The following is a 19,255-nucleotide window of genomic DNA, read 5'->3' on the forward strand; positions in this document are numbered from 1 at the left end:
AAATCCATACAGACAGTGAAATAGTTCATTAGCACCCACATCAGAGAGTAACGTAGATCACCAACTTGTCCCACAGAAAGTGAAGAAGGTTGATTTGTTGTTGTCTGTATGGAGGCATTCAGTGGAGTTATACTTTGCCTTTGTTATAAAAGAGGTAATGCTGTAAAGATAGTCTGAATAAAGAAAACCAGGAGAACCTCATTTCAAAGGAAAACCAGACTGCTGCTGAAAGTGGTTCTGATGGACCAGAAGGTGGCACCCTTCTCTCTCACCAAGGGATTTCAAACTAAAACTGGTACAGTGTGGTGACCAGGGACACTGTGCTTTAGAACTGCCATGAGCTATGGATGTTAATGTTAAATTCTGAGATGTTAATGTGAGATGTGAAATTGCAGTTCATTATTATTAGTTGTAATGGCAGTAGTAGTCAGAGCAGAGTCAATTTACATCAAATAATACTTCTTCCAAATATAGATACATTACATAGACAGATACATTCACAAAAGTCAGACAGATAGATTGACAGATACAATTTCACTGATTGATTAATTGGAGCTCACCACAGTGCAGCTCATCGGAAGCGTCTCCACAGTCATTGACCCCATTACACACACTCCCATTGGGCCCTGCTGGCACACAGCGCCCATTTCTGCAGTGAAATTGTCCCTCTTCACACAGCTTAAATACTGAGACTGATGGGGCAGGGGGTAGAGGGGTGGACATCCTGTGAGCAGCTGCAGAGGTAGAGATATAGACAAAAAAAGAACAAATGAGATTGTGAGATACTGTTCAATTTCAAATTCAAATTTTTGACATGACCAATGAATTACATAGTGCTGTCAAAGCAGTAACAAATAAGGCAACATTTACAGACACATTACAAAAATCATTGGATATTTACATACTGCATATCACCTAAAACATTAATCTGAGGCTCACTGTTCCTCAGGGTGTGACAGGAATTAACATACTGGGCTGCCAGCACTAATGTTTCCTCTCCCTCCCTTAGCACAACTAGAAGCTGTTCTGATTCTGGAAGGTGTGAGGATTCTGGGATTAGATTTGTTCTTTTAAGAAAGAATGTTTGTCTGCTCCCAGGGTATTTCTCTCCTCTCTGGGTAGCCATGATTGCCTGTATCCTATTTTGTATGGCCAGGCACTGGTCACTGAGCCTTTGTCAGAGTTTGATATTTTGATATTGTGGAAATATAAACTGAGTAGAAACTGAGACAGAATGAGGCAACAAAGTATCATTAAGCAACTCTTACTGTATACTGAAAGATTAAAAGAGAAAAATCAACTGAGAGAGAAAAATGCTGGGAGAAAGACAGACTATGAGAGAAAGATAGGTAGGTAGTGACAGAGGAATCAAAAAATATATTGAGAATGAAACAAAGAGTGAAGGTGGCCAACAATGAATAAAAAGGTCTGTGAATGAGTGTGAGAGGTGTGTGTCGTACCTTCCCCACAGCCCAGCAATTCTAGACGAAGGTAAATGGCGTTGTGGAAGTCATGCGGCAGGATGCGGACAAACCGCGACAACACCATTCTCTGCAGGCGGGTCACGGCTGTGCTTGAATCATCTGAGTTCCCAAGAAACACCTGGGGAGTGAATAAGAAAGGGCTCAATGGCCAATTGGCCCAGAATTTCCTAGAAGGAAAAAGATGCTGTAAAAGAAAAGAGGTCAGGACAGAGATATACAGTAGTTCCTGTTATGCCCCAGATGCTGGAACCAGGAACCAAATATTTGCCAACTATTTGCCATTCCACTGTGAGCATCTGCCTTTGCTTGTTCTTCTGTACATATAGAGATTGATAAAGAAAAGAATGGTAGGGATAGGGGTGGTTATTTATAATTATTATTATTTGCATTGCTGATAGTGCTCTGGAAGAAAAACATTTGGTTAGACCTTATTTAAATTCGAATTTGAGAGAGAGGAATGGAGAGAGTAAAAAATAGATGAAATTGAAGAAATCAAGGGAAAGGAAATCAATCTGGTAATATCATGCAGTCATTGGGTTTTTTTAAAATAGGAAACCACTTTTTGCTATAGCGTGATTATTCATGCCTTGGATGGTAATTAGCAAGCATGAGTCAAAATACCTTAGCCCTTGGGCGTGCATCAGTTAGCAGCTCCTGGTAGGTGTACCAATGTTGCCCATCATTGCTGAACTGCAGGTAAAAACTAGACACAAAGGTGTCAAAGGCACCCCCTCCTTGTGTTATAATTCCTGAGAGACAGAGGCAGACAAAGAGTAAGAAATTAATTGAAAGAAAACAGACTTTATGCAGACCAGCTGAACATTGCTGTGCTTTAACCTGATAAAAGCTGTTGCACTCTAGTTTGTTTTATGGCCTGGAGTTTTTACTGTATCCTGAGCTCTTCCTGATGTTTTGTTGGCATTATCTAAAGCATCATGAAGAACTTAAGAAATGCTACTAAACAGAGGAGGCCATTCGGCTGAAATGGGGGCCATTCTGGTAGAAGAATTACGATGACACAATTTCTTCTAAAAATCCAGAGTATCAGCTTCTGTCACACTTGCTTAAGTATAAGTTAAAATATTGCACTCCTCCAAACCTCCTTTCTCCCTCTGTCCACGGATCATAAAATGGCCAGATTGAAAAATGGCTGTTAAATCCATTTATTTGTGGTTAGTTTGGTAGTTATCATATCAGTCACCACTAAAAGCAACAATTAAATTCCTTGAAAAAAGATTGTGGGAAGCCCTCCCTATTATACTCAGAGTACATACCAGTGATGTTACGGGGCTGAAGTAGGTCGAGCTGTAGGTGTGGAGGCTGTGCTGTGAGGTCAATGAGGTCACCAAGGTCAGCATGGTCATCAGGTGTCCAAGTGGTCAGTGCCCTGTACTGGTCTGGCTCAGGGCTCCAACCCTGCAGATCACGGCGGGAATCCTGTGAATTCAGCCGTCCTTCTGAGGGAGGGTGACCTAGTTGCTCAGAAGAGGCACTGAAACTGGAGTCTGGCAGTGACCTGACATCGAGAGGACCACGGCACTCCTCTACAGAACAAGGAGGGGATATCAGAGACAAATAAAGACAAGGCAGACAGAGGAGTGAAATGCAGTCATGATCAGTATAGAGACAGTATAGAGCTGCACACAACCTGCACTAAATAGCATTACTAACCTCCAGGAGGTAGTGGGTAGGTGGGGATGTGGGGAGCAGGGCTCTCCGTGGAACTGGTGGTCACAGTATTGAGGCTTGGTATCACTGGAGTCACCAGGGGTGTCAATGTGGAGACTGTGCCATTTACACCTGGACAGATATGGAGGAAACAGCAATTTGAATATTCTGTTTGAGATACAGTAGGTACTGTAAAAAATTAATACAGTACAGTACCTGTAAGAGTCTGTAACAGGGCAGTTAATTCCTGTAAGAGAGCTTTGGTTGGTTGACATGCCTGGAGAATCAGATTAATTTTATAGCTTGTAGTTAAAGCATTTTTAGGAGAATGGGTCAAATGCCTATGCAGGTTAAGTAAACATATTTTTCACATGGGAGCAATACAGTGCTCCTGTAGTGATCATTAGTGGTCCTTTAAATAGATTATCAACAGATACACACAGAAAGACAGCAAGAACTTTAGCTTTAGCATCAGTTTCTGGTTAAAGCTCCTTTTAGATGGAAAAGACCTGTCAGATGAGACGATTAGATAGGATAAGATTAAGACAAGGCCAGTTAGGTTATGCGGTTGAAGGGAAAAGCATGCTTGGATCTCCCTAGCGAAGATCAGTTAGGTGTCTTTCAGTTATCTGTACCTACTGGGTGAAAATCAAAAGGTTCAAAGTAGTGTTTTTGTGCTATGGTTAATACAGAGGAAGAGAAGGCGGCTACCAGTAGGTTTGGCAGTAATGTATTTCATCAGCAACCAATGAGACTGGAAATGTAGTAGAAGACCCTCTGCTGCTTTGTCTCAGACACAGATATGAGTTATGATTAGCATTGCTGGCCAACAGGAGAAGAGGGGAATGGTTACCCTGCTTCTACTTCTGGTTAGAAGTTGATGCGGTTAGGTTCTGTTCATGTTTAAGACTGAGGGTTAAGTTTTCTGTACCCTGGAAGGGAGTCACAGTTATCTGGTTACAAATCGCAAAGGGGATTTTGGTTGTCAGAGCTCCCCAACTGTGGAGAAGAGATTCCACTATACAGTGTAGCGGCGAGGCTTATTAATAAGAAAGAATTAAGTGTTCTGAGCTTTCCCAAATGAGGCCTCATTTCTCTGTTCATCTCTGTGGTGCAGCCACAGAGAAACTATTCATGCAGGCTGATTTAAGGTTCCTTTGATAATGACAGCTCCCAAAGGGGGATGCACTTAGCTAAGCCTGGCTATCATGATCAATGGTCACCCATTGGCGCCTATCTGTCTAGGGAGTGCCAGATGGACATCTGGACTGCATTCCTAAGTGTCAGAAGTAAGTGACTCATATCTCACCTTGATCAGCCAATCAGGGACTGGTAGGGCCGAGTAACCCACGTGGGACTCTGATGCCCATTGAACTTTCAGCCAATCAACGAGCTGAAGTTCCTCCAGGTAAAAACAGGCAACACAGAGAGCCTGAGAGATTCAGTAAGATTCAGTGGGAATTCTGAGACTTTTCTAAAGGGAATTCAAAGGAGAATTCCAGGGCAGGACGGCCCAGGAGCAGAAGGCTCCCAAGGGCAGGACATTCTCGCAGCACGCCTCCTGACCATCCTGAGACTCAGCCCAGACAACCACGGAACGGCCAGCGTGTCCGAGTGCCAGAACTTTCCTTTGTTCTAAGAGTCTAGAGCGGAGGTTGCCAGAGAGTAACCAGAGGATCCACCCGAGGTTAGCACCAGCAGCAAGCCTCGTGAACAGGTCGGAACTGTGGACAGCTGAATCACTATTCAGAACTAGCTCTTCATCAGGAATGAACCGGTCCTCTTCCTGACTTGCTGGGACCCACAGTCATCTTTTCTCCTGTGCACAAACTTTGCTAGTTAAATCCAACACTAACTAGCCGGTCAGTGAGCATCAGCAGCGCACCGTCGCAAGCCGCACAGCACAGCCTGGCACCGTGCCAGAGAGCGCGGATTGGACAGCAACAGCCTGCAACTGTTTCTTTGTGCCCGCAGGAGATCTGAATCCCCAAAGATTGGATGAGTATTCAACTTCAATGCATTACAGCTCGAGAATTCAATTGTTATCCCAACCAGTTGATATCAATTTAATTCCTAAGAGTTATGTACTTGTTTTGAGTATCTAATGTAGAAGTTATAACCAAGTTCATTTATGAAACAGTCTTAATGAATGATATACTGAACATATGTCCTCTTGATATGTGTAACACTTTGTAACTGATTGAATATATACCTTTTGTATTCTGATAACCCTCTCGATAAGATCTGTTAGGTTTATATGCATATTCTATGTATTAATAATAGTACCTGTGTGTGTGCGTTGTTTGAGTTATATCGCATGGTTGGATTCTAAAGCCATCAAAAGAATCAACTTTGTGATTTACTGCTACAATTAATAATTGTCTCAGTAAATGCCCAAACCCTACAGAACTGGTGCCTTCAGAGAGCCACTACATTTACATTTTGGCTATGGCAACGTTACATTTATGGCATCCCTGAGTGGCTATGATTACATATTTGGCGTCCCTGAGCCGGTTTTCTTACATATTTGGCGTCCCTGAACGGCTATGAAACATTACAACAGTATGCATAGAATTGGCTTTGAGGGTAGCCCATAATGGGATAAGGTTGCTATGGCGCTTGAGCAAGTGATGAACAGGGACTGCTACATGCTACAACTCTAAGGTATTGGGCATTGATCTGCATACAGCAATAAACAACAGTTTGAACTCAAACAAAAGAATTTAAGTAATTAAAAAAATATGTTTTGTACTTGTTTGCTTTATAACAGTCATCCGCAGTTGATTGCATAGCCATACATGTGGAGGCAAAGCCAAGAAACACACTGTATATAATTTACTGTATTGTATACAGTATATGAGTATTGATAATTATTATTATCTTGATTCCAAAGCTATTTGTTTTCTTTCATCTATTTTCAGCAGCTCATTGATGAAAATAACATAAATGCTAGGGCCTAAACATAACATATTCCTCCACTTTACTACAGTATAGTGTATATATTGTAGTACAAACCTTGGTCTTTATTAACTCACAAGGACTTTATTAACTCAGCAGGACTTAATTCAGGTTGGGAGACCATGTCATAAATAAACCATTATACAGCAGGTTTAACTGGTTAACCTTCATATTAATTAATTTTATTTGAGGAGATAAACAAATGCTATCATTTGTATATTTTTGCCCAATTTATGAATGACCTTGAACAATGAAACCATAGCACTCTTTTAGCCGTCCCAGACTATTGCTGACCGCTGTTGTCTCCACTTTAGAACCGGCATGCTAAACTAATCAAACCAGTTTTTACAAGTCATTAGATGCTCCACTAATGTGCTGAGATTTTGGCAGCAGATCTGCCTGCACAAGCAGTTGTCTTCTTTAGGGATGTTCCTACTGTACATTTCTTTTCAGGCATTGACTCAACTACAGAGCAATGACCTCTCGACTGCAGCACGTACACAATGTATTTGAAACCTGTTCAGCTGGGTCACTGACATCAACAGCTGGGATTTTATCCAGCTGCCTTCTGCTCTTCAGATTGACATGCCCTTTGGTAGACTGACAAATTCTCTGAGGCATAAGTCAAGGTCTCTGTGGCAGGTCTGTACTCTGTGTCCTTATACATATGACATTTCTGGCCAGTTGGGACACCCACTGCTCAGGCACTGAAGGTCACCCTCAGATGCACATTGTCACTGTCTGAGTAATGGGCTTTGCAGCCTACTCTGGCACTTTCAATTTCTTTCAGTGTAAGAAAATGGAAACCATTCCCATTTGTGATAGAAACATTCACTGCAAAATTGATGATGATGTTAGGCATTTCACTGAAACTGTTCTCAATGCACTAAATAATACAATTAAAAGATATCAATCCCATACTGATTTGAAAATGTTTTAAGTTCTGGATTGAGTAGCACAATGAAATACTGTAGTAATTTAAAAAAGGATAAACTAAGTCACAACGTTTCGGCTGTGAAGCCTTCTTCAAGTGTGACGTTGTATTTTCTCTCTTCTCTTTTCAGCATGGAATAAACCTATTACTTGTTCCTTTGCAGACTACACATGCTGACGCAGCTCCCCACCTAAACTAAGTCACGTTGTGTTCTTATGTGTGTTTTCAATGATGATCAATACCGTGATCAAAGAGTATGATAAAATGCTACCCATATGTATGTGATCATTGAGATTTCAATGGAGCAACAGAATCAGTGAAAGGTTTGCACACAGCAATGAGATGGAGCTGGGTTTACCTGATCCAGTACAGTGGCAACATTTCTCTCCTTCACCCGGCACTAAAACCTGCCCCTGAAACACAAAAGAAGACAGTCAGACAGACTTGCAGCTAGAGAGCTGGACAGACAGATGAGATGAGCAGAAACAGGCATGGATGTTCTGAGACACACAGACAGATTGATAAAATACATAGCACATACCGTAGATTGTAAACTGAGAGATAAATACAAAGGCACATGAAGTTTTTTTTTCTTGTTAATGTCAAATTCCCTAGAAGGATAATCTGTAAAAAGGGGCTATTATAGTATTTATTAAATAATGGTGGAAATAACCTGTGGGCAGCCGGCAGTGAGGGGACAGTAGGGACCACAGTGTACTGTCAGGTTGGGTAGACATTGGCACAGCTGGCACATTCCAAGCTTCCAATGCTCGCCGATGACATAGGATTGCCCTTGGAATTCACACTCCTCACAGGGATTTGTCTGACAGCTATGAATGAGACATAATCATACAATCACTAACATATCTAGCTGACACATATAACATACTGTAGACACTGAACCAAACACAGTTTTGGATGAGCTCGGGGACCTCGTCTCAGGCAAAAAATAAGCAGGGGAAAAGAAGGAAACTGGTTGTGAAAACAGGGGCAGCAATGCAGACAGCAGTGTGTGGAGGAGAGAAAGAGAATAAGCATAAGAGAGAAGACAATGAGCCTCACCGACGGGCCTTGCGGTAGATACCCCTACATTGTCGGCCATTGCCATGTTTGCTGGGATTGTTTGGGCTTCTGAATGACCACTGGACACTCTGCACTCCACAGGGGCCCAGACACTCCCCCCAGGGTGACCAGGATGACCAGCCACAGTTCACTGAAGAGGACATGGTAATTACAGCAACAATCCCACCAGAAACAGGAAATACACACAGTGGTCAATATGTAGTACAGTGCTGTTTAGAAGCTTAGGAAAAATTACATACAGGAAACCTGGAGGAGAACAATATTGTACATTCTTTGTCTTATAGACCTAGATTTATTATGATTTTTCTGTAATACAACAGCATTGTCTTCCTCAGGCTCCCTGAAAGTGGAACTTCCCAACTTTAATTTGGAACTGAATGTTTTTTCAGCTGATCAAGTCAAGTGGTAACAGTAACAGAAAAGTCATAAGGTACAGTTGTATATGCATAATTGTATAATTGATAATTATTCAAAACATTCAGTCCATAAACTTGTAGTATGTGTTCCTTATATTTACCTTGTATAAACCTCGATTAAATCTAAACTTCCCCCTCCATTTCAAAGACATCTGAAGAATTGTGCTGGTGAAAATCCTGTGAATTTTTCTACACCAAATGTTTAATTTATCTTTTAAGAAATCATAGATATCTTTGGTTTATTAAATTACTGTGAAAACAACCAAGTTAGATGGCCTCCTGTTCTTTGTATCAATTACAGTGTTCTAAATCTAAATAATGATGACAAGACCAAAGATATAGCCTCTTTATAGTGTCAGAAGATTAAATGCACTTCATAAATATCACAATTGTGCGGACAGTCCTTTATCATTCCTTGTTGGCTGGTAAAACACCTCCTTTGATGTCCTATGATACATCTGAAGAAGACTCCACAAATCATTATCTCTTTTCTTTTCCTTTCAGCATGGAAAAACCCTTACCTGTGCCTATGATACATTATACTACTGTATATGTCTGCATACAGGGCACTGCTCTTTGTCATCTCTTAATTCTGAGTCCTACTGAATTATGAATAAAGTACAAAACTATACAGATCAATTATATTTTAGACCACCACCTCTACTGTATTAGCACTACAAAGTAAATTGCATACCAGTATTATTATGTAAGGAAGACAGTAAACCTGTATAGACTAATATGACATGTGAATGAATGTTAATGAAAATTAAATGAAGTAGAAATTACTAAAATTACTAACTTTTTTTTTTATTTTTCATCTGAAATAATTATGTCTTTAAGGATAACGTTTATTCCCCTCAATAATGCTCATAACTGAATGTATACATTAGTTCAAGTAGGTAGCTGCTTCAGCATGCGTAGGCTGTAAAGGAACAGGTAACGGGTTTATTCCATGCTTTCTTTTCTTTTCAGCATGGAATGAACCCGTTATGTTCCTTTGCAATGTATACATTATTTGACTTTCATAACAAAATGTGAACATGGCAAAAAATGTATTCATTTTTCTCTACTGCAACCAAAGCATTAGGAGATTGAGATGTCTCTCAAAGGCAGCAGTGTTGTAACACATTGTTCACTATAACTGGTGTAGAATTGAAAGGGAGAAATACATATGTAATACATGAGAAGAATCAAAGTTTAATCTTAGGTACAGTTCTGTTGTGGTTACCCCTGCCCTCTACACATGACCATTCACCTCTGGTCTGACCTGAGCACTCTGGATTTTGCCGGCAATGCTGGGGACGTCCTCCTTCGCAGGAGCAGATCTGACAGTCTATCTTCATCAGCTGCCCCGGCCAGTACCACACACCCTGGACCTCACATGGACACTCCTCTGGCCTCACACAATGCTGATCACTGTCCATCACCAGGCCTTCTGCACACCAGCACCCTGCACAGTGTGGTTGGGATGGAGATAATGAGATAATCAATGATAGAAATAGGAAGTTCACGAGGGGGTGGAAAAAGGAGGCAGAGAAAGAGAAATAGCAAGAAAGAGAGAGGGGGGCAACAGGAGAAGGCACAGAGGAGAGACAGAGGTGAAATAGAACGCGAGAGACAGGGACATAGGGATGGAGGTGAAAAAATTGGGTTGAGTAAAGATAACAAAAGAACAGGCTCTTTGGCTTTAATGTAGTATTCAAATACTTTGAACTAAGCAGAACTGAGTTCTCTTGTTGTGACCATGTTTAAAAATAAGTGATAGAACAGTGTGAAGAAGTGAATAATCACCTAAAAAGCATGTATTGAGTCCACTATCTTTCTATTACAGGCAATTCCCCCACCTATTCAGGGCCCTCACCAGAGAAGCAGTTGGTCAGAGACTTGCAGGAATCCTTACTGGCCAGGTCAGCGCAGGTCAGAGGGCAGGGGGCACAGCTTCGCAAAGTGAGGTCTCCTGGGCAGGAGGAGACATTAGGACAGCCCTCCTGGGGACAGGGCTCTGAGGAACCAGGGAAGCAGACACAATAACAAACAGGTAAAACCTGTAGTTAGTCAGTGACATAGGACTGCTGGCTGATTATACAGTCTATCAGTGAGTTATAATAGATTGTGATTTTGTGTTTTTGCATATATTTGATCTTCAGTTTGGACTTGAACTAGGATTCTTTAGCTCTAGAGAAAACCTGTACACCTTTTGGAGACATAGGATTTCTTATGAGTTAATTTGCAGTTAGTGCTTTAAATGTCTAGAGGGGCCACTGTCCAACATTGTCAGCAAAGGTCATACACTGTATAGTGATAACATTTTGATTGTGTGTTCCAATGGCATGCCTCCCAAAAGTCTGAGATTTAAAGGAAGAGAAAGAAGCCACAGAAAAAACAAGAGGAATGAAAGAAAAAAATGATGAGGCAAAAATGTCTACAGTAAACAAGAAAGTTCACAATGATAAACAGTGCTCATATTGAAAAAGGATATTGCTAGGATGATTGCTAGGATGCAAAAAGGCAGAAATGGATATATTGAGAGATTCAATAGGCAGAAAAGAGAAGGAGAGAACACTAGGCAGAGTGAGTGACGTACTTATTTCCATGGCAATGGCAGGTTGTTCTGGAAGGTCAGCACAGGTTTCACCCCCGTTCTGTGGAGGAACACAGCCCCGCTGCCGGACTACCATACCAGTGCAGTCCCCAGAACAATTCGACCAGGTCGTCCATGGCAACCACCGTCCATCCACTGTCACATGGACACAAGGTTAGACAAGTATCCACACACAGAGCCAAGAGAGGTCAAAAACACAGTTTTTTCCATGCAGAACAGCATAGTTGTTATCACAATTGCTACAGTATATCTCATTGGTATTGTACAGATTTTAGTTTGCTCATAACAGTGAGATGTTGAGTCAGTTGAATTTGTCCCAGCAGTAGTAGACACATGGTAATATAAGCCTGGTGGAGCCATCTGACCTATGGAACCTTGTGACCTGAAGAAGGTTCCACAGCTGAAACATTGTGTCTGTTTTTATTACTTTTCAGCATGGAATAAACCTTTACTTGTTCCATTGTAGTATGTAGTATGTTCTGCTAAACTAACATTAGAATAGTAAGTCAATAGAAATGTAAGTAAACAGTAAATGTTTTCAAATTTTTTAAAAAAGATTTCTAAACCCAACTATGAGAACACATGCACTCATTCTCTCACTCACCGGGGCAGGCAGTAGAGAAGCACTGCTGTCTCTGGGTTTCCTCTCCCCTGCAGTATCTCAGGGAGTCCTGCAGGTGGCAGTGTCTCCTCCTCCTCTGGGTTCCTGTTCCACAGGTGTGGCTGCAGGGGCTCCAAGGCTCCCAGGGCCCCCATGTACCACAGTCCTGCTCATCTGAGGAGCCTCTGGCTTGTCCCAGAGCAATACTGGGACACTCAGTAATGCCATTACACACCTTGAGAGGTCAACAATACATACGTACTTCATAATAGAGGGCTAGACAACAGGCAGTTCTCAAAGCACCAGTGCTGCACCTGTAGGACTTATCAGTGTATCAGTGCATTTAAGTTATTGATTCATGTTAATAAAATTATGAAACAGAATATGAAGCAAAGATTTCATTACACGTCCTTGCTAAACCAGGCAAAATACATTGTATTAACAATAAATGTGGGTTCCCCATAGAGAAAGTGAACAGGGTTGAAAAAGACACAGAATGCGCAGTGTACAATATGAACCTAACAGGATTATTCCTTTTCAACAGTAGTCCAGCAGCTAATGTGCTGTAGATTTATCTGACAGTTCTTTTATGAGGTTCAACCTATGTAATCTGATGGCAGTGTATGTCTTAGAAAGCTATGGGGCATAGCCTGATGCCCTCAGTCATGTGACCAGGTAGAAAAACTATTGCTCAGATGATGATCTAAACACCAGGAAGCTATGGGTTTCCAGGTAGTTACTGACTAAGGTCATATCCACTGTTCACAGTTCATGGAATCAGTACAAGAAGGAGTTCAGAGAATGAATGGATGGACGCTGTAAACTTGAGTTTTCCATCTGACAGACAGACTGAAAGAGTTTGGTCTTGAAGAGGCACTATGGTCAATCTAGAAAGTATCTTAGCTGCTATGGAAAGCGACTGAGAAAGTTTGTGTGTTTTTCTGGTACTCACTTATTAAAGATCATTGCTATGGCAAGCACTACAAGAGGTACCACAAGGTGTGTCACAGCACATAAATGCATATTTACCAATGGCATTTAGCCCAGCAATATTATGTGCTTAAATTCCTTCCTCAACCTAATTTTACTGGTGATCTGTTGTTTTTGCTTGTCGAGTTCTCCAACAAACCTGCATTGGTATTTTAAAAAATATTTTAGTTGATGATGAAGTATAAATGAAGTCTACCACCACCCATTGGAAGATCAAATTTTATGGGTAAATAAAATTTTCATGGAAGTTACTGATGTCGGTCATAATTGGAAACTCCCAGTGATATTGACTTAGGTACTCAGTTGTTTATGTGTTGTAGTGTGACACGTGCCAAACACTTGTATTTTCTGCAAACATCAAGATAGCTGAGATTTTGCTGAGATACTTGTTGTGTAGGAATAATGAGAAAAATGTCCTAAAGAGGTCTTAAATATTTAGGTGTTTTTGAGTTTATTAATTCTGGTCCAAGGATGCCAAACATGATATGGCCTGAAATACCTTTAAACACGGAGCCAATATGGATTTTTCATCTCAGTACTTTAACACCTTAATGATTGAATATGGAATTAGATTCCAAGCCTTTTTATGTGTAAAATGGTCTAAACTTAGTAAAGCAAACTAATTTAATTGTTTTATACTGTATATTGGATATTTGAGGCAAATAAAATTATTCATTATTTATTTGATCACTTTTAACAAATGGCCTCCGTTCATGTGGAAGGGTGACAATATTTTTTTATGTGAAACTTCTACTTGAAAAAGACACTTGTGAAAAGTTGTTTTAGAGGAAATGTTGATGTCTTTAGCACTTTCCAATGCCTACAGAGTATGCTCATCTCACAATTTTCAGTGTGCATTCTCCTTTTCTCCTTTTCTAAATGATTTGATGATTACTTACCTGTTTGAAGGTGAGGCAGGAGCCATCTGGACAGGTGTATTCTGGGCAGAGGATGGTTGAAGTATTTCTGGACCATGGGGGGATCGTCGTCATAGTACCCGTCTCTGGCGGAGCAAGAATAAAGTGCTTGTACTGTAAATGTTAGCACTGTTTTGGAATATGAGTTATAAACAGTACATCACCTACAGCAATATTTCATTGTGGGATCTGAAAGCCAGTGGGTATGATTCTCACTCACTTTGGAACACACGACACTCTATAAGATGCAGGTCATTGCCAATATCTTGCAAAAACAATAAAAAAGGATTGAAAAAGGAAAGTTTTTGGACTATGAATGTTTGAGTGACCTACGGCATGAACTCTATACTGTATATACAGTATATACACTGTATAAAGTATTTTATTAAAAAAAAGATATATAAAACTATCGGAAAACATTCAACTGAACTGACTCAGTTGGTAAAACTACATTATAGTCAAACTAAGGATTTTTAGAGGAGATGTAACCTTAACTACAGGATCGATACTGATCCCAGTACTGGGGTCATGGAGATGGAGTGACCACTGGAGCACGCTCTTCACACACAGTAACAAGAGTGTGTTGAAAGTAGAGGGGGAAAGCAATGGGTTATTAAGACACTGGAGAGACCAAAACAACACATAGAATGAATTAGTTCCTATATCCCCAGCTAATAAGAATTGACATCATCCAATAGAAGGCTGTGGACAGGTACAATCTAGACTATTCCATTAAAGGGCGTAATCTCACATGAGTACAGGAATAATGACAACAATCAACCTAATCAGCATGTCTTTAGAGAGTAGGAGGCAATTGGATCACCCATAGGAAACCTGAGTGAAAGTGAGAGCAAGAAACCTCCATGCAGAAGGCTACGCCGACTAACCACCACACCGCAGTGCTGGCTGGCATCTATCTCCCATCCAAAGATTCGTTGGAAGGGACCTCTCTAGACTTGTCCATTTTTACACTCCCTGATCACATGCTTCAGTACTCACCACATGTTAGCTCGTCCTCACCCCCTGGGCAGTCAGGCACGCCGTTGCACACACGGGACGAATTCACACATACCCGGTTATCACATAGGAAGCTCCCTGGACAGGGGGGGATCTGGGTGGATCCTGGGATGAGGGAAAGACAGCAGGGGCAGGCAGTGACACACAGCCCGCAGTGCTCAGAGTGCAGAGGCAGCTCTAGATAATATGCTTCTCTGTAGCACACAGTGCAGCTTTTGTGAGCTAACTGAAAGTTTCTTTGTAAAACGTCAAGACAATAAATAAGACCTTATTTGAAGCCATCTCTAATGTCATCCCCTGCAGAATCTCTAAATCACCATAAGCAGCCTTAAAGCAACAGACATGAATCTAAAACCTCCAGCTCCTTCCTTGTCTTTTCACTGAAACAACAGAAAGGAGATTACTGTACCAAGTACAGCAGCACTGTTGAGTTTATAACCTGTCCTCATGTATTTTATTTCTGTTTACATTGGGATCCAGCTTCTCTACCCCCAGTATGTTTGATGCGTGTGTGTTACATACTGTATTACAAGACTATTATTACAGAATTTTAATGCATGAATTGATAATCCAATTCATTAAGCATTTCCAACCAGTGTATTGTTTCTTTAGCAGAGGGGGTGCAGTGTCAAATATTAAGTTGTCAGAGTCCTGCCATCATTTTCACACTGGTGTAACATGACAATTTAGATCCTGTGAACCTAATTTGAGTTCTGCACATCCATTTGAGTATTGTTATGTTATTATTCTTATTGGATTTATTAGGTGCCTTTATCCAAGTCTTAGTTTGATTGTTTATTTTTATTGCAGTTTCCAAATAGTTTCTGTTAAGTCTTTTTCTTAACCATGTTTCAACAGAACGTATGTTACAGTTTTACAGTAAGTTATTGGGCTCTGCTGTGTTTCTTGTCTGTCACTTTTAATACATTAAAATTACTCTGAGATTGTCTGTTTAATGCTATTTTTTTTCAAACAAATACAGTAAATATGAACTCTGAATACTGCTCTGTTTTATTACTGATATGGAATAAGGGCTGTGTCGGTTCTGTTTGTTCTCTGTCAGTATGTGTTTTGAATTGACCTTGCATGCCTTATTACTCTTTCATGTTCTGTAAGAATACATTCAGATGCAGATATCACAACAAATGCATAATTGTCACGATCGCTAACCCCTCCTCTTAAGGGTGCTCCAGCCCTTCCTTGTTATGCCCCATTGTCTGCACCTGGTCCCTAATCCCGCTCCCCCTTAAAAGCCTGACGCGATTCCTGGTTCCTCATTGATTTCCACATCATGAGAGCCTGGGGTCTTGCTGCGTCTGGCTCCGTTATGTTTTTAACTTCCTACTTCCTACTTCCTACTTCCTACTTCCTACTTCCCCTCGCCGGTTCCGACCCGGTTCCCCCACCGGATGGATCGCCTGGCTATGGACTTCAGCCCTTGTTTCTGATTTCCTGTTTGGATTTCCCTCATGGATTGTTCGCCTGGATTCACTTCCCCTGGACTCCTGCACTGCATGGACACGCCACCCTGTCTCCAGAGCCTTCTCCTGCATGACCATTTTTCCCCTTGTGTCTTCACTATTCTGGATTGTGTCGCACGCATAGGGCCCGGAAGGAACTGTACGTGACAATAACATTTATAACACCACAGCATCATACTAACAACACTGACTTGAGTTACAAATTGTGTCTTAATGTAGAATAAATAGAACAGAAAAATTATTTTATTGACGTTGAGGTGAATGTTAACTGAAATACAATGCAAGGTTTTAGGACATATTATTATTCTTAAATAAATGTAAATCACCAAATGCAATATTTCAGTTTCCTGTCAAAAACATTCAGTATTTTAAGTTCTAACTACGGCTCCTGATCTTGAAGTGTTTGACAACTGCCCTTCAGGTAGAGAAAGAGAGTACCGTTTAGTCCTCTGTAACTACCCTGGAAGTAGAGACATAGTTAATTTTGTGAAATTAAGGATGGGAATTATTTGTACATTTGTATTTATACATGCTGTTTCTATGCCAAGTCAGAAGGATTTGCAAGTGTTGGTGCATTTTGGAAGCATTATGCCCATTCTAATTATGATGGGGAGCCTGTGTGAACGACATGATAATGAATAATGGTTTGTTGTTACGTCCCTCTCTGTGCTCATCTGTCAGGGCCAGCATCTCACCACAATTATCCAAGCTCTCGTCAGAGCTGTCACGGCAATGCGGAGTGCCATCGCAGAGGTGTTCGTGGTCCACACACTCTCCACTGTTCTGACACCGGAACTGGCTCCGCCCACAGACCTGGTGGCAGCCCATTTCATCACTGCCATCCGCACAGTCTGACTCCCCATCGCAGCGCCAGCCCAGAGGAGTGCACTCACCATTGGCACAGCCAAATTCATACCTCCCACACCCACCTGGGAGAGAGACAGAGAAAGCCATAAGTTCACTGGTCCATCCATCTGGTCCACTGATCTGTCCATTTGCCCATCTATCCATTCATACATACAGTATATGTTGTTTTCCTCCTTAATTTGCTCTCTGCCCCATGCTATGTTTGCTGACTGCATTGTGGCTGTGAACTGCTGCTCTTACCAGGGACAGAGACAGGGGACATGGAGGTCACAGCTGGCCATGGACGTGGTGTAACAGTCTCTACAGTAACATCCTGACAATGAGAATCTTTCTCATCTGTCCCATCCTGGCAGTCTGCCAGCCCATCACAAAGTTTTTCTCTTCCAATGCAAGTTCCATCTCCACACAGAAACTGTCCAGGGCCACAGGTCACTGCCATCAAAGAGCACACACATTAACATCAATTGAGGTACTTTGGTTAATTAAATGCATTAAGTTATATATTCTGACTGTAAGTTTCGCTTCAGCATGTAATTGTATAATGCATGCTCAACTGGATTTAAAACTGGAGACTGACCTAATTAACCTTGTTTTTTTTTTTTGCTAAAGTCCTTGCTTGCATTTGCTGCATGTTGTGGGTAATTTTCATACTGAATAGTGATATCTTTCTTCTAATTTTAACCTTTCCATCACTGAAGTAAAAGTTTATTTGGTCTTATTGGTCTATAAAACATTCTTCCAAAACTCTCCTGGACTTTGTACTTCCTAGCAAATTTTTAAACTTATTGAACTTAGCTGTTTGACTAAAAACCAATAGAACAAACTTTTGGGAGCCACTCCATATATGGTTTTCCGTTTATAAGATTGTTGGTTCCATATATACATGTATAATATCAGAGAAGTATTTGCTTCCAGTAAAATTTCCACTCAACTACTGTACATTACCACAATACCACTTCATTGTCAATATTTAAGAAAACAGTGTATAATTAGTTGTACCCATTAAAAAAAACCTCTAGCTTATTAGCACAGCTCAGTGATTACACTGCATATCTTCCCCATGGGAAGAGGCAAAGAACAAAGGTGTTACACTTTTTTAGTACATGCACACCTCTAGTCAAGTTGTATGATTATATTTATATAGCAGGGGTTATGTCTTTAATCATCTTTGTTGTCAATGTCAGCTTATGGTAAATAATCAGACATTTTCCCCATCAATTCAAATTATGATACAATATCAATTGATGGGGGAATTTCTGTGGACTTCAGTTCACCTTAAACCATATCATGAATTGAGAAGCCTCCTTAGAAACTAAAAGATTCTGCTTAACCTGGTATGACAGTACAGTACCTGCAGATGGGCATATGGCCTCATCAGTGCCAGAGGGGCAGTCTTCATGTCCATCACAGACTCTGTCTGGGCTGACACATTGTCCCCCTGGGCACTGCAGCTCTTCCAGTGTGCAAACACACCCACGCTCATCACTTTGGTCCCCACAGTCATCGTGTCCATCACAGCGGTGAGTGTATGGCACACACCGACCCCCTGAACACTGGAACTCCCCATTACCACAAAGCAGGCCACACTCTGAAGAAGCACAGAGAGGGAAGATCATGGCAAATGAAAGAACTAGCAAAAAATAGGATAATAAGATACATTATGATGCACAAAGGGTGTGAAACTTAGGTTTCTGGAAACCAATAGCAGCTATTTGTCAGCTTTATGGATTAATGCAATCACGCTTCATTTCAATTCCTTCAAACTGGCAACGATATTAATTCAAAATGGAAGATCACCAATATTTCTTCTGCCTGTTTTTTATGACACTTGACAACCGGTAACTTCAAGGAATAATTTGCTTGAAAACAACTTTGTTTTGGGTACTTCAGATATTTAATAATCCTGGCTTAGTGAATTGGTGCAATTTTGTAATGAAGAAGGGCCATTGAGCCAACATAATATTTATCAGTGACTAATTAAATACACATGTACTTTTTTCATATTAACTGCTTAAATTAATGCCAATCGATCAAATTGTAGGCAGGTGTTGCACTTCATTGTCTTGTGATATTTTCAGGGTTTCCATATCCATGGGGTGCCCATCTATGCATGTAGACATTGCAAAACCATCAGATATGGAAAAAGGGGGGTACATTCATGGATAATGGATGTATTGTATCCTATGCAATGCCAAACTCTTCTGAAAGCTTTAAAATCCCACTATATACTGTAGACT

At 40.9% G+C, this 19,255-nt stretch overlaps 1 protein-coding gene across 1 annotated transcript in view; it reads right to left on the bottom strand.

Moving 5' to 3' along the window:
- sspo (SCO-spondin) overlaps positions 1-19,255 on the bottom strand; it is a 132,524-nt gene that overhangs the window by 72,089 nt on the left and 41,180 nt on the right. Inside the window, exons 29-45 of the mRNA XM_015354311.2 lie at positions 18,370-18,606; positions 17,259-17,450; positions 16,847-17,080; positions 14,653-14,775; positions 13,636-13,739; positions 11,750-11,981; positions 11,128-11,280; positions 10,405-10,545; positions 9,811-9,993; positions 8,107-8,257; positions 7,718-7,874; positions 7,403-7,457; positions 3,156-3,284; positions 2,759-3,028; positions 2,106-2,233; positions 1,461-1,602; positions 561-734 (exon numbers count right to left, since the gene is read on the bottom strand). Of these exons, the coding sequence (XP_015209797.2) occupies positions 561-734; positions 1,461-1,602; positions 2,106-2,233; positions 2,759-3,028; positions 3,156-3,284; positions 7,403-7,457; positions 7,718-7,874; positions 8,107-8,257; positions 9,811-9,993; positions 10,405-10,545; positions 11,128-11,280; positions 11,750-11,981; positions 13,636-13,739; positions 14,653-14,775; positions 16,847-17,080; positions 17,259-17,450; positions 18,370-18,606 (2,805 nt within the window). The remainder of the gene's footprint in view (positions 1-560; positions 735-1,460; positions 1,603-2,105; positions 2,234-2,758; positions 3,029-3,155; positions 3,285-7,402; positions 7,458-7,717; positions 7,875-8,106; positions 8,258-9,810; positions 9,994-10,404; positions 10,546-11,127; positions 11,281-11,749; positions 11,982-13,635; positions 13,740-14,652; positions 14,776-16,846; positions 17,081-17,258; positions 17,451-18,369; positions 18,607-19,255) is intronic.

Source organism: Lepisosteus oculatus, chromosome 6 (assembly GCF_040954835.1).
Source record: "Lepisosteus oculatus isolate fLepOcu1 chromosome 6, fLepOcu1.hap2, whole genome shotgun sequence".
In the NCBI taxonomy this organism is placed as follows: domain Eukaryota; kingdom Metazoa; phylum Chordata; class Actinopteri; order Semionotiformes; family Lepisosteidae; genus Lepisosteus; species Lepisosteus oculatus.